This window comes from Daucus carota, chromosome 2 (genome assembly GCF_001625215.2).
Source record: "Daucus carota subsp. sativus chromosome 2, DH1 v3.0, whole genome shotgun sequence".
Lineage (NCBI taxonomy): Eukaryota > Viridiplantae > Streptophyta > Magnoliopsida > Apiales > Apiaceae > Daucus > Daucus carota.
Window position 1 is genome coordinate 46,709,436 of NC_030382.2, and position 15,598 is coordinate 46,725,033.

The 15,598-nt window shown below is 31.3% G+C and overlaps 1 protein-coding gene across 1 annotated transcript; it reads right to left on the reverse strand.

Annotated features, from left to right (window-relative positions):
• Positions 1-10,713: 10,713 nt before the first annotated feature.
• Positions 10,714-15,598, reverse strand: LOC108209560 (protein trichome birefringence-like 2). The gene is made up of 5 exons (XM_017380524.2): positions 14,360-15,598; positions 13,347-13,539; positions 13,068-13,258; positions 12,646-12,804; positions 10,714-11,349 (listed from the first exon to the last, which is right to left on the reverse strand). The coding sequence occupies exons 1-5, from the start codon at positions 15,298-15,300 to the stop codon at positions 11,007-11,009; spliced, it is 1,827 nt and encodes a 608-aa protein (XP_017236013.1). The 5' UTR covers positions 15,301-15,598; the 3' UTR covers positions 10,714-11,006.

Sequence of the window (15,598 nt, forward strand, 5' to 3'; positions counted from 1 at the left end):
CCGCTTTCTGTGATTTTTTGTTATGTTGCCGCTTTGTCTCATTATCTTGGACAGGCGAAAGTCCCTGTATTTCTAATGAAGTTTAAGAAAAATCCAATTATTATGATACAAAAGATTTTATTAATAAATAAAACTTATTACAAATTAAAAAATTTAAACTTCATAATAAATGTAAATCACTAAAAAAAATCTAAAAGAGACTTCAAGCTTCTAACTTCAAAATTCCAAAAGAAGCACGCACTTCGGGGTTGGGGATCCTCGGCCCCGATCCCCGGACAATTAACTCATAATATACTACTCCCTTCGTCCCTTTTTACATGTTCATTTTGGAAAAAAAATTTGTCCCAAATTACTTGTCCACTTCTCTTTTCAAAGCAACTTTTTGTATGTTTTTTCAAAAAATAACAACTTCCAATGTTTGACTAGCATATATATATACACAACTATATCCAATTCATTACATTTATTAGAGATATGTATGAAAACAAGATATCCAACTAACATTTTCTTAAGATGCGTTATTTTTTCAAAAGGGACAAGTAAAAGGGGACGGAGGGAGTAATAAAATTATATTATCTCGGATTTTTAAAATTAGATCATATTAAAATTGATTTATAATATAAATAAATGACAATTTTATAATTATAAAAAGAGTAAACTTCATATTTTTGGCCAAAGTTTGCATCGATTTTCAAAAAGTTCGACCAAATTTCCAAATTCTCAAAAAGATGGCCAAACTTTGGCTCCGATTTTTAAAAGTGTGGCTCCCGTTAAATGTCACTAACGGAAGCCTAACGGACGGGAGCCACATTTTTGAAAACCGGACCAAAGTTTGGCCACTTTTCTGAGAATTTGGAACTTATTTTTACCCTTCCGTCCGTTCCAAATTCTCAGAAAAGTGGCCAAACTTTGGCCCGCTTTTCAAAAATGTGGCTCCCATTAGGCTTCCGTTAGTGACATTTAACAGGAGTCACATTTCTAAAAGGCGGAGTCAAAATTTGGCCACGTTTCTAGGAATTTGGAACTCTGACCAACTTTTTGAGAATCAGTGTAAACTTTGGCCACAACTTTGAAGTTTACTCTTATAAAAATTATTACATTACATTATAATTATAATCAATCAATAAAAATAATTAAAGATCATTATTTAATTTTAATAATATTATAAAAGTTATCTATTTTCAATAATTTATTTAGTATAATATAAGTAAATATATATATATATATATATATATATAGAGTGAGGTTCCGGAGAAAACTCTCTTATCAAGAAAACTGAGAAACCCTCTTAGATGCCGTTGATTAATAAAATAGAATATCTAATTAAATTTGAAATTAGGAGGGGCAATCTTGACCATAATCTTATTTGTATATATTGCATATCTTCTATTTTTGGGATCTTGCACAACTCAATATATCAAATTAATATCAATCATATTATATCCAAATCAGAAATCAGGACAATCTTAGACAGAATCTTGTTTAAATATTTGCATATCTCCTATTTTAGGTATCTTGCACAACTCAATATACCAATCAAAATTACAATTTAATCAAAATCGTAATTACTTTATATCTTCTATTTTTGGTATCTAATAATACTTTAATTACGATTCCAATAATTGTTCACTTAAATTTTTGGTAATTTAATCAAAATCGTAATTATTTTATATCTCCTATTTTTGGTATCTAATAATATACTTAGTTGAATATTGACATATTATAATATTATGAGATTCCAATAACCGTTCACTCAAATTTGTAGAATAATATATAGTAGAATCTTTAAATTAATATATTAATAAATTTATATTACTTTAGAAGATTCCCTCAAATATTTTTTTTTATAAGCAAAAGATTCGCTCAAGTATAATAGAATAATATATAGTAGAATTTTTAAAAATTTATCTACAAAGTTGAATTAAAAAATCTATTATTATATATACTTAATGAAGAGGATCTACTAATTCAATTTTTTATTATTTAAATATATATTCTAGTAATGAATTCAATTTTTTATTATTTCAATTTTATATTATAATATATATTCTAGTAACGAATTCAATTTTTTATTATTTTAAAAACATGGATTACAATTTTTTTTCAAAATAAAGATTCATTTAGATATTCGACTATAAATTCAATTTTATTCATTTTTCGTATGTGCTTATATTTTACTTATCTTATATAAGATTCATTTAAGTGTTTAAGTGCAAGATTCGATTCTTTATCATTAAATTTATATATATTTATAATACAAGATTCAAGTTTTTATTATTTAATAAATACAAAGCTTTCAATTTTTTAAAAATAAAAATTCCATTAAGCTTTTTTCAAACAAAGGTCTTCTTTTACATGTAAGTTTTTTTGTTTTACGTATTTGTGGGTTTAAAATTTTGTTTTTATCAAAATCTTTTAATATACTAATCACACATTAAACAAGCAAATCATTATACAGCGATATATATAATTAAGGAAATTAGTAAAGAAATTTTGAAATTCAAAATCATGAGATAGAGTGTAGAAAACGGAATGCATACATCATTAATGAGTATATATATGTATGAGATTCATTAAGATATTTTATTATTTTTAATAATAAATATTCGTGCCATGCAAGATTCTCTTAAAATTTGAGATTTTTTTGTATAAATTAATTATCGTATCATATTCTTTTGACTCTTTTAATATTTATAATTATTATCATGTTGAAGAATCTCAAACCAATTATAATATAAATAAATCCTAATACAAAACTTATAATAATATCTAAAAGAACACTTTAAGAAACCTCCTACGTCAAAAAATCATAAATAAAAAATAAATGCTATGATAATGTTATAGTGCAAGATTCATTTTGGTATTCTAGTGCAAGAAAACTGTAAGTAAATGTAAAACACTTAAGAGAATCTTGGAAAGAATCTTGAAGATTTATGAGATTCTTTAAAGTTTATTGTAAGTTATAAGATCACTTAAGAGAATCTCAAAGAGGTTTAAGATTTTCTGAGGTTCTTTTAAGTGTTTTACTAATTAAAATTATTACATTAGTACAACACTTAAAAGAATCTTGAAAAAAAAATTAGAGATTAGAGCTCTTAAGAAAATCCCAAAAATTCTTGAATAATTTTAAATTAGTAAAACACTTAAGAGAATCTTGGAAAGAATTTTAAAGATTTATGAGATTCTTTTAAGTTTATTTTAAGTTAAAAAATCACTTAAGAGAATATGAGAAAGGCTTAAGATTTTCTGAGGTTCTTTTTAAGTGTTTTACTAATTTAAATTATTACATTAGTACAACACTTAAGAGAATCTTGAAAAAAAATTGGAGATTAGAGCTCTTAAGAGAATCCCAAAAATTCTTAAATAATTTTAAATTAGTAAAACACTTAAGAGAATCTTGGAAAGAATTTTGAAGATTTGTGAGATTCTTTTAAGTTTATTTTAAGTTATAAGATCACTTAAGAGAATCCCAAGACTTAAGATTTTCTGAGGTTCTTTTAAGTGTTTTAGTACGTTGAATTATTACATTAGTACAACACTTAAGAGAATCTTGGAAATTTTCTGAGCTTGTTATTAACACACCACTCGTGCCAGGAAAGAATCCTATCTTGGAGAACAAGATTACAACTTTGATAAGATCATATTTTTCTCCTTTGGGTAATTTATGTTGAATGTGATCATATCTTATGATTTTATTTGATATACAGATGTCTAATAATTGTAAACAAAGTCGGGCCATTAGTAAGGAGATTGGAGAGTCGATTAACATTTCGAAAGACTCTAAGGAAAGGCAGAATGTTCTACGCGGTTCCTTCGAAGAGTGTGAATTTCCGAATTCCACAGAATTCAAGGTATTTTCTATTTATTCCACAGATGGCTGAACTAGTTACAGTTTCTTAATGATTACGCAAAATCAATCCATTAATGCATCTTTGGATTGTTTTAACGATTTTTATATTGTTTAGTGTTATAGAAATATTTATGAGGTAAGATTCCATATTCTATTCTAAATCAGATTCCTTTAATTCTTCTACAAGAAATTCATAAAGAATCTAGACTCCTATCAAAATCTCCAACGTCAATTGGTTGTACAAGTCGTTGCAGCGACTAAAAACAATGAAACAAATAGTACAGTGCAACAAATCATGAAAACGTTCATCCAAATGAACCAGAACTACAACAACATCATTGGTTCTCTTGTAGACAAAAACAAGTAGATATATCACTTTTTTCTTGAGCTTTTCTTATATCAAAACCACAAACTCTTCCGTATTCCTTATAAAAATCATAAACCGCTTGTAAATCATTCAATTTCTGATTCAAAACCGGTTTCTTTTCAACTACACATGTGGGAATGTTCTTGATAATTTCTTTTGCTTGTTGATAATTGGTTTCCCTGCTACTATCCAAACCTGTATAAAATCGAAAGAGAAAAGTGAAAAAAAACCTATTTATGCCGTTTTTGGAAATGATCATACTGTGTATTTCTTCTGATGATCTTCTATTCCTTCTGCAATTCTACAAATTATACTATCGACATTACTAACCTTGAGTGACGTCAAGTTGTTCATCTTCCATGGTTGTTATGTTTGTAACTGAAGCTATTATAAAACTTGTTCGTAAGGATGTAACGTGCTGTTCTTATTACGTATATATGTCTGTATATGTCTGATTGAAGATAGAAATTATTAACAAAAATAAAAAATCTATCTAAATATGGAATCAATCTCTGATTGATTATGTGAAATTCTGTATTCCTAAACTACCCCTTATTAACTAGATTTCATTGCTATTTTTATTAATTACTGATTAGATAATGATTATAAGATCAACGGTAGATAGACGGGTTCCTCAGTTTTCTTAATAAGCTTGGTTTTCTTAGGATCTTCCCCCTATATATATATATATATATATATATATATATATATATATATATAAAATTGGGGTCGGGGATCGGGGGAGACGCGAATCCCCGACTCCATCCTGATCCCCGAATTTTTTATAAAATTTTCACTGTTCCTGCTCGTCTCAAAAAATTTCCTGAATCTCCGACCCGAATGAGACGGGGATCAGATCGGGATTGAGCGGGGCGAGTGAATGCCCATCCGTACTTAAAGATACTAAAATAAGGTTACCAAACAGGTCATGATCTTTCGGCTTGCAATTTGAAAACACATAAATTTGTGATGGTTGATGTATCTTCACAGCTTAACAATATAGAGGTCGTTCATTTTCTAGATTTAGCAAGAATTTGTTCACATATTATTCTATCCATTGCTAAATCATGGAGTGCTTTAACTATCACAAGAGGAACTTGTTTGCAGCTAGTTTGCAAGTTTGCAGAATTGATGTTAGTTTTGCATCTAGAGAGCACACATAAATTGAGAGGTTTAAAGTCATTTGGTGTTGTCACTGTGGAAATATTTTATTAATTATCGATGTGCTTCCAAGGAGAAAAATTAATGCATTAAACCTTCAAACTTATACATTTTATAATAAAATTATTTATTTCTTATGTGATAAGAATATGTCCGTCACTCTAGAATATTCGTAGCATATTCGTGATGCTCGTGACACATAAATTAGTATGTGATATGTTTTTTTGCTGAATTTAAAGAGTTTCTGTGTTTCCGGCGGTTTTTGTTTTTGTTTTCGTAATAAATACAACATTATGTGATCAGATTCACTAAAAACAGGAATCAATATTCGTTTGTTATGTTGTACGTGTGCGTTGTCAACTTTTTATATCTCTGTTTCTGATTGTCGTCTTGTACAGATACGCTGTTACATATCCTGATTCTGAGAAAAATGTTATCTTTAAGTATTGAAGTCGGTTTTGATAAGCTAATTATGAGTAGACGAAACTATCTTCTTTTGAAGTCCTCTATTGTTAAGCTCTGAAGATATATCAACCATCACAAATTTATATGTGTTTTCAAATTGCAAACTGAAAGATCATGGCTTGTTTGGGTAACTTTTATTTTAGCACCTTAAGCAGGGATGGGTATTCACCTATCCCTCTTAGGATAGTTAAAGGCTTGTTTGTAGCTAGTTTGCACAACTGATGTTAGTTTTGCAGCTGGAGAGCACACGGGGAAGTGAGCAATTGTTTCCGGAGATACGTTTCTTGTTATGTCACGGTTTATCTGATTGTCCTAAACTCCTGGTTACCTGCCGTTAGAGTTATACTTTGTCCATCTCATTTATACGAGTTGTTTTGACCGGCACGATTTTAAAAAATAATAATTGTCTACCATTTCAATCATAAGTTAGGTGTTAGTAGAAGTTAAAAAAATTGTTGTATACCGGTTGTAATAATTTTAATTTTCAAACAATTATTTAAAATAAAAGGTTTATCTTTTTTATATTAAAAAAATAAATGTTCCATTTTCTAGGAGTGTTTTTTTATCATGTACCACCATGAACCACAGAAATGTTAGAATAAGCTATTCATAGTTGAATTTTATGAGATGAGCTAAATTTAACCGATCATGCCATTAAACTGTGAGGAGTATCAAGATTTAGATGTTTCTTGGTCATATTTTTTTTTAATAATCTAGCTTCTAAAATTAGGAGTGAGCAATTCGACCGAACTGAAACAAAAATGGGAAATTGAAAATGAAAATAGCAAAATATTAATAACTGTCTTGAAACCTTTTCGATGTGAGAACAAATAGATATCGAAACAAAAAATTTGATATTTTGATATCATTTAGTTCCCAACCAAAAGAACTAAACTTTGTTCTTTTTTTTTTTTAGCAAAAACTTTGTTCTTTTAATAATTTAAAACACTTTTGTATTTTATCTGAGTGTCGTAATTTTTGTTAATATGTTCTCGACTTATGCATTGTTTTGGTCTTCAATGGATTTTGTGGGGTTGTTCAATATATTTTACGGTTTTTGAAATCCCATCAAAATCTAAATATTTTTAAATATTGTGCTTAAATCTTAAAAACTTTCGTCAACAGTGCGATACCCTATCAAAAATCCGCACAAAATCAAAATGAGATACAATTCATTAAAATCTCAAAATTAAAAACAATCCATTAAAATCTAGTTGAATACACGTCCATAAGTCATTAGAGATGTCTTGTATAATGTACCTAAGTTAAAATTTAGAACATTTGATAGAATCCAAGATTGTTGAAGTGATCTTGTATCACTAGGACAATCTATTCAAGTCGGTGCCTCTTTTCTTGCCTCATCCTATGTATTATAATACACTGTTATGAATAATCTCTTTCCCTCTATATTTTATATTATCTTTTAATGACGAAAGAAAATTTTTAATAATAAAATATTATACATATAATGATAATAAGACATTATTGGAGATGAAGTTAATTAATTATATAATTACTGCTATGTAAGTTTTTATACTATATCCAAAACTTTAACCGGGACATGGAGTTGTTCTCTGGGCAATATCGTAGATGCAGATGCTATTGAGTGCTGATCTGAGGAGGAGATCACTGTCTTGTAGCTTATACATTCATAACCACTGGAATTTTTCTCTTTCCACCTCAAAATGAAGATTCTACTCAAGATACTCTTCTATTATTTTACCAAAACACGGGTTACACAGACACCACTATTTTTTTCCCAACCACAATCACGAAGATATGCGTTGCCACTTTCCAGTTGCCTCTGAATGTCGTTTACATATCATTAGTATCGTTACAATTATACCATCTAAATACATATGTAACACTGCAAAAAAGTGGCACGGTGCAATGTGATTTATACATTTAAAACAGGAACCAAAACCAATAGATTAATACCCCAATTTTTCTTAGAAATAGAGGTACAATAATACCACCACCAAAATTTGTAGTATCGAAGCTACCTTCATTTAGTTATTAGGAAAGGCCTTAAAAAGTTTAGTAAATGCGTACTCAACAATATAATTATGTGCAGTTACAAATATTGGAGGTCTTCAACCGCCCTATTAAAATGTCAAAATATAACATGGACCACATTATGTATTTTATCAGAAACTCAAATCTCGACCCTTGCTGTAATAATTAAGAAAAAAATGGGTGTGAGGAAGTAATAGCCAATGTTTATGATCCTGCATTCTACTAACCACGTGCTTAACTATCAAACCCTACTAAATATTAAATTTTTATATATTATGAAATTAATGCACCTATCAAACATTAATTTAAGGAACAACATTGTTTTTACTTTCAAAAAAAAAAGTAATAGCATTTTTTTCAAACAATTTATTGAACTATATAAAAAATAATCCTAAACATAAAATATCAAAATTTTATTTAAGCAATAGCTGTTTTTTCAAATTATTTATTTAACATTATAGAAAATAATCAAAAACATAACATATAAATTTGCTACTTAATGATATTGTCATTTTCCGAAGACATCCAACTCAAAAATAAGTTATTGTTGTTTAATTTTAAGTGGTTCAAGCACTTTTAAGTGGTTGAAGCGCATTTAATCTGATGTTTATAAACACAAAAGAATTAGAATTACAACAACTTTAGAAAAGTAAGCTCCCGTATTGTGGCGTGGCCCGTATTATCATTTGTGCGTGACTCATGACTTGTGTGACTCGGCGGTGAGAGTCAATAGAAAGTTGACACGTAGAATTGGATTAGTGGGAGATTAGATGGGTTTAAGCTAGTGGAGATACTGTACAACACCAAAAGTAAATTATTAATCGAGAAAAAGAAAAAGCAAATAATCGAAAGTGGAAGTAGTGTACAACACCTAACATTTATATACAGTCGTGAAAAAAGGGCAGTGATCAAAGGTGATGGACCAATCACTCAATCACTATAGGTGGAATACAAGCACATCGGAGTGCTAATCAGTAATCAGTTCCTTGTCGTTTTGACCTCAATGCCCTTCTTAGTTTCGACATTTTTACACAAATTCCCACTTTCTATTTAAATTTCTTTAAAATAATAATATAGAATGATGAATATATATTATTTTCGGATATTATTTTATTGAGATTGAAAAATACATTATTTACATTGCTTTAGGAAAAAACATTACTCAGAGTCTGTTTGGCGAGATTTGAGTCTCAGGGTTTCAAGTCATCTCCTACTTTAAACTAAAAAATATATATATATTTATGTAATAAATCAGAAGCCGGCTTAATGTTGAAAATAAATCAGAAATTGACTTAATTTTCGGAGTTGGTAGGATGAATTTTTTTGAAAAACTTCTCTCTTCCACTAAATTTGTCTAGTAAAAAATAATTTCATCACTCAAATAGCTAATCTATTAAACTTTCTTTTTATTAATGTATTTTTTTAAATCATAAATAACTTGTGATATAAAATAACTCTAGTAGACAATTTAAATTATGCATTTATCACCAAAAGTGACCGAGTTACAAGAGCAAGCCCAATGCAATTCCCTATTTTCAACCCCTAAAATATTATATATTAATGGATCCCTAAAATATTGGGGATCAAAAAGTTATTTTGCTCCAACGGTGTTCCCTATTTGATTCCTTATATTTTAAATCTATATATACAACTCAAGGAGAGAGAAAGATTGCACTAATAAATAACAGAAAAATAAGAGGAGATATGAGCTGGTGATGACATGGAGCATATAAGGGGTTGCTTTTTCATCCCTCAAATAAGGGGTTAAACTTTCTCTCACCTAAAATTAATAGGGGATAGGGAGTTGTGTTGGAGGAGTTCTTTTTGTTCTAAATCCTCAAATCATGTCCATGTACATCAAATATAGGTAAGGAATGGGTGCATTGGAGTTGCTCTAAGGGCTCCTAATCGGGGTTGAAATAAATGTAACTAGTGTCAAGGGTAATATGGTAATTTTGCGGTGCACAGTTAAAAGACATGAAATCTTTATTCAACTCTTACGAAACTTTAGTTGGTTAGATTTGAAAAAAGTAACAAGTGATTTACTGTTCTGGATAATGATGCAATGATTCAACATTTGAGTTCCTCCTCGTTTTGATCTGCTATTTAAAGGCACTAGGCTTCCTCCTAAGCATCTCCACTAGTTTTTCTAACCATTGAGAGATCCACATATAATTTTCTTGAACTCAAGTTTATTATTCTCTCAATGGCTTAAGAAAAACAGGGCAATTTGGAGTGATGAATGATTAGCTTCATTCCATGCTCCAAATTTAGACAGTTTGTTTATGCTTTAGCCATCTGCATGCTCTGCAGATCAGCATGGAGCTTTGCCATGCACTCAAGAAGAAGAAGATGATGAAGCTTCAGAGCTCAGACAGTTCTTCTGCCAGAGTATAAAGGATTTGGCTAATGTGTAGCAAACCGGCAAGTCACATAACGGCAATGGACTCTTTTCTTCGAGTTCTCTTAATGGCTATTGTTTCAATTTCTATCTGCATATGTTATGGTAATGTAGTGGCTACTGGCTACTAGTTCATTTGGTTTTGCATGAAAAAATGAATGAAGAATATGTACGAATAAATTCAGGTGTACTGAGGATCAAGAGTCCTGTTATATTATTTGTGCGCTTTTTAATTATATATATCTACAGATATGGGTGTTCTGTATGTGTTAGTAGAACCTGGAAGATTGATATGGGTGTTCTATATGTGTTAGTAGAACCTGGAAGATTGATATGGGTGTTCTATATGTGTTAGTAGAACCTGGAAGATTACGTATAGTCATCGAATAACAATCAGTTTGACGAGTTACAAAACAGAGACTAATCGGTGATTAATCACCGACTTTTAGAACATAAAGTTTAATCACCTACTTTTAGAAAAGAAAGTATAGCCAACATCATTGCACCCTACAAGTAACTTCATTGTAACATGCTACAACTTTACAATACATCTGGTATGCTTAATAATGTTACAATCATTTCTGGTGGAAAACCTCATATTGGATAATTTAATCTCAAAACATATTACAGGGGAATATTCCGGTTCTACTAATCTAGACATTATATAGTACATTTTTCATCTGTGTCAACCTAAACCTCCGCACCTTCCAAAAAGCTTGGCAATCTCTTGTTCTGAACTTGAATCTTTAGATTTTCCAAGACCCTTTCCCGATTTTCAAGAGAGAAGCATATAACAATTCATTCCACGTATCCGGTACCCCAGGTAAGCACCAGTGACTGCAGTCTTGTGAATGCACTGCAGCAATTTGTTCCTCTTGAGTCTTGTATTCCATTCTGTAAATCGAAGGATGTGCATCTTTTCTGTAGTCCGTGAGCTTACTAATGTTCAAGTATACCACTGGCGTTTTCATGTCTTGAATCACATACTCTAGAGCCCTCATCTTGGAAGGATATTTGATAAGGTGAACGTCTTCGTAAATTGGTTCAGTTTCTTGATGACACTGACCTCCTGTATTCCAGTAGCCTCCCCTGTAACCACGTCGAACATTTAGGAATATTGAACCAACAACTAACCATAACATATAATGGACAAGAAGAATAAGGCCAACTAATCTACATTTCCATAAATTAATATTTAGATATAATAGTATTTGATAGCTAATTTTGATTCTGCATAACTATTTATGCATACAGTATAAGTTATAACAAAGCTCGAGTAAAGAACTAAATCGAAGTAAAAAAGAACACAGGACAGAGGAATAGGATCCAAAAAAACTTAAGATAGATCTAGTAGTATCTACTATCTAAGAGCAAGTACTATACATAATTACATACTATACAAAAGAACTACGCCAATGCATAGCCACGATTGAAGGGAAAAGAAGATATTATTAAATGATTGGTTTTATAATTTATAACTGTAGATGGCTACAGCCATCCTTTTTACATCATCAATCAACTAAAAATTGCGTGCAAGTTGGCGCACTTTAAATGGAAGTTAAAAGGGTTGAATAAGATGCTGGTTAAATTTGGAATCAGTCGGTTGGTATTTGCAATTAGTATTGGAGTTAAACTCCATTTAGCCCCAAAAGGAGCAGTGACTATAGTCATCTTGCATTGAACTTCTAAGTTCTAAGGCACCTCTAATTGCAGTTTCATCCTAAACAGATAATGGAGATTCTATTGAATCAGATACATATAACTATAAATCAAGGAACATTCTATTAAAACTAATATCTAGGAACAATGTATCATGCAAATAGATTTATGACTACCAACAGTATCCAATTTTTGTGTGTACACATCTCCCTGCCCACACGTGTATTTATTTGTGAGAGCAACAAAAACATTCAGCAAGAATACTAGAGATGATAAAATACTTTTCGGACTTTCTTATAAATAAACTCATATCTAGAAGTAGTCCACTGTGCTGCAGATCAAATACAGAGGCTTCTTTCGTACCCTAGTCTAAGTGCTCTGTATATAACAGAGAAGGTGAACCCACGGGAAGTCGGATCTTACATGAAAATGTTCAAACTCGGAACAATTCTAATATCCAACTCCAAAAGCAATGTAAGTTTGACAAGCATCATTTTAAAGAACCCCAATTTCATATGGAATACAAATTTAATATTCAGTAATTAACTAAGATATATCAAGTGAAGTTTGTAAGTGACGTGTTGTGTAAAACAAACTTTTTTTAATTATTAGTAATAATTTTCAAGTCATAAGACATATAAACAGATAGAAAGGTAAATTATATATTAAGAATACAAGAATGAATAGAAGTGACCAGATGACAAGATAAAAGAAAACAGTAATGACCTGAAATGGGTTACTGAGTATCCCCTGAAGAAAACCTGAGTTCTCTCTTTATCAATGTTTTTATCAACCCATCTAGCCCAAGTGTTAAGTGCCCTCGTGTACGCATCAAGTACCTTGAGTCTTGTGTGCACAACATTACCTTCCTGGTAATAATTTTCTCTGTAATATCCACAATACAAATTTTATTCAACTATACTTGAAACTGTAAAGGTGCTGCAATGCAAGGATATAAAACTTTCCGATGATCACCAAGTCCTTTACTTATTGTACATTTTATATAATACTGTCTAGTCCATGCTTCCATTTCTTTTCTTTTTTCAAACTTCGATTCACAGGTGATGTGATATGCAATATGCGGCTTACAAATGAGAACAAGACTGAGCCATTGAGGAATGAACAGCAAATGAAGAAATAATATTTACCCTTTAGAGGTTTTCTCATGCGTCCACCAATGCCCTGTATTGAAGATCAAGTAGTCAGCATCACGATACATTGAGGTGGTCCGATCCATTAGGTCCAGTCTTAGTGTCTCCAAAGAAACATTCTTTTCTTTGAAATACGACTCTCTGACAAGAAATGGAGAACTTACAAAATCCACAGTGCAATCATAGTCCTACAAAGTACAAACAGAGACAAAAGTAAATTTATGAGACATGAGTTCAACTTGATTTGAATTAAGGTCAGATATTTCAGAGGCTTGCCTCAAATCTGAATGCATAAAATCCTTTCTTCTTAAATTCTTTTTTTCCAGAAATCTCGTAAACCCTTTTCTTGTTTTTCACACTATGTCGTAGTATGCAAACAAGTGATTCCCACATATTCCTATTTAAAGAGTCTCCAACAAAGACCAGTTTCTTCCCTCTGATTCTTTCTAAGAAGTCAGTTGCATTTAAGCTGCGTATATGAAAGCAGACAAAGCCAAGTTAGATTAGTTTCTCATCATCCAACTAAAAGTGCCAAGTTTTAAATGTAGCAAGAGATAATTGTAAGTAAAAATTAACTATTATGTAAATTAAGTTATTTATTAAAATTGCCGAGTATCATGCAAGAAAGAGATATTTATAAAGTGCCAGCTAATTAACAGGTCTAATAAAAAAGTAATAGGCTATGCACTACTATCTACAGCATTGTTCAAGGTGAGCTAAAAATTTGTTCACCTGCTCTACAATGTAGTTCACTATCCGTAATGCTTGTACATGTGAGCATCTACTAATTTTACAAGAGCAGCACAAAAGTTAAGGACTCCATCAAATTTCTCTTCACTGAGTTTCATTATAGATTCATAGAACGTTGAGTTCCTCTATATGCATATAATGTGAACTTCTATATCAGAGAAATGAGTACTACTTAATGTTTATACGGGAATTAATATGGTTGGGTGTAGGAAGTTTATATACCACCTTTAAATGACAGGCTATAAACAGGATCAACTATTATGCAGGTTCCCTAATCTGTCACTACAAATGTTGTGGATCATGATCATGTTACTCAATCCAATGATTATTTCTAGATGATGCATTGCTAAAAGCTAGACGCAGATCAACTTCTCATGTTAAGTGGCAAACTCCAAAAAATGTTTTTATGAGAACTTGATTAAGTAACATATTATCATTGGCTAAGGAAACATACTATTACTTACCATATTTACTGCTATCATCAAGCCTCACCAAGTCAAGTATAGTCAAATCACTTAAAGATTCAAGATTAGTAGTACCTTGGGATATCACAACCGTTTGGCTGCCATCTCCATTTCACAAACTCGCTATCTGGCCTCTTGTTAAGATAACAGTCAAAATCCCTATCAATATGAGGGCAAGAACCTGCAGGATAATACGGCTTTGTGTCATCTCTCACCCATCTTCCATCAAATATATCACATTTATCCAAAGATGTCTTCTTTACTTCCACACTCTGGGAACGGTTGGAAGAAATGGTAGCATTAACTTTCTCGGACGTAGTTACAGGATTCATCACCTCAGGACTAGAAAGTGATGCACCATTCTCTCCATTGTGTGTCAAATTACTAATCTCTCCAACACCACTTATCAAATTTGTCCCATTACTAGAACTCAAACCCTCTCCAGAACCAACAGATTCACCACCACTAACCGAACTACTTCCATTACCGGAACTCAAATCATCCCCTAAACCAACAGATTCACCAACTAAGCTCCCACTCACCTTCCCCTCAATACTTTTCTCAACAATCACATTCCCATCACCACCAAAAGTCTCATCTTTAACCAAATCAGAAGAATTCCCCACATGGGCACCCTCCAAATCACCTCCTTTTCCACTATCACTAACAAAAGTCCCATTCAAACCAACTTGAGAAACATTAGCCACAGGGGTCTTTAAAGAATCAGGCAACTTGGCCACAGTACCATTAGCATGAGTTACAGCAGTATCATTAACAATCTTGGAATAAGCAGAAGAAGATGAGAAGGGCCAAGAAAGAGTAACAGAAGAAGAATTAGAACCAAAAGTATTCAACCCTTGAAAAATTGGGTTAAAAAAAGGAGTCTTGAAAGAACTATTGAACACAAACACACTCAAAAAGATGAGTGACACAACAAGCCCTAAACCAAACCCAGAAACTACCTTTCTTTTAACTGATGCAAAATGGTCTGGAAATCCAACTTTCTTCAAGTCCATCTTTAAACCCAATCACAGTTTAGCATACCCTCTTCACCAAAAGTAAAGAATCAACACATTACAGACACACACACACACTCACACACATATTTATATATATTTATTCTTTAAGTTACACACAGTCACACAGTGAAACAAGATAACTGTGAATGCTTGCAAGTTATGTGTGTGTAAAGGAGAGGTTTTTTGAGAAAAAACAGAAGGGTAAAACAAGAACAAGGCGGAGAGAACTAAAAAGTGTGAGTTTTTTACTTTTTGTTTAGTGCTTTCAAAGTGTTTCTATGGCTGTCAATGTGGT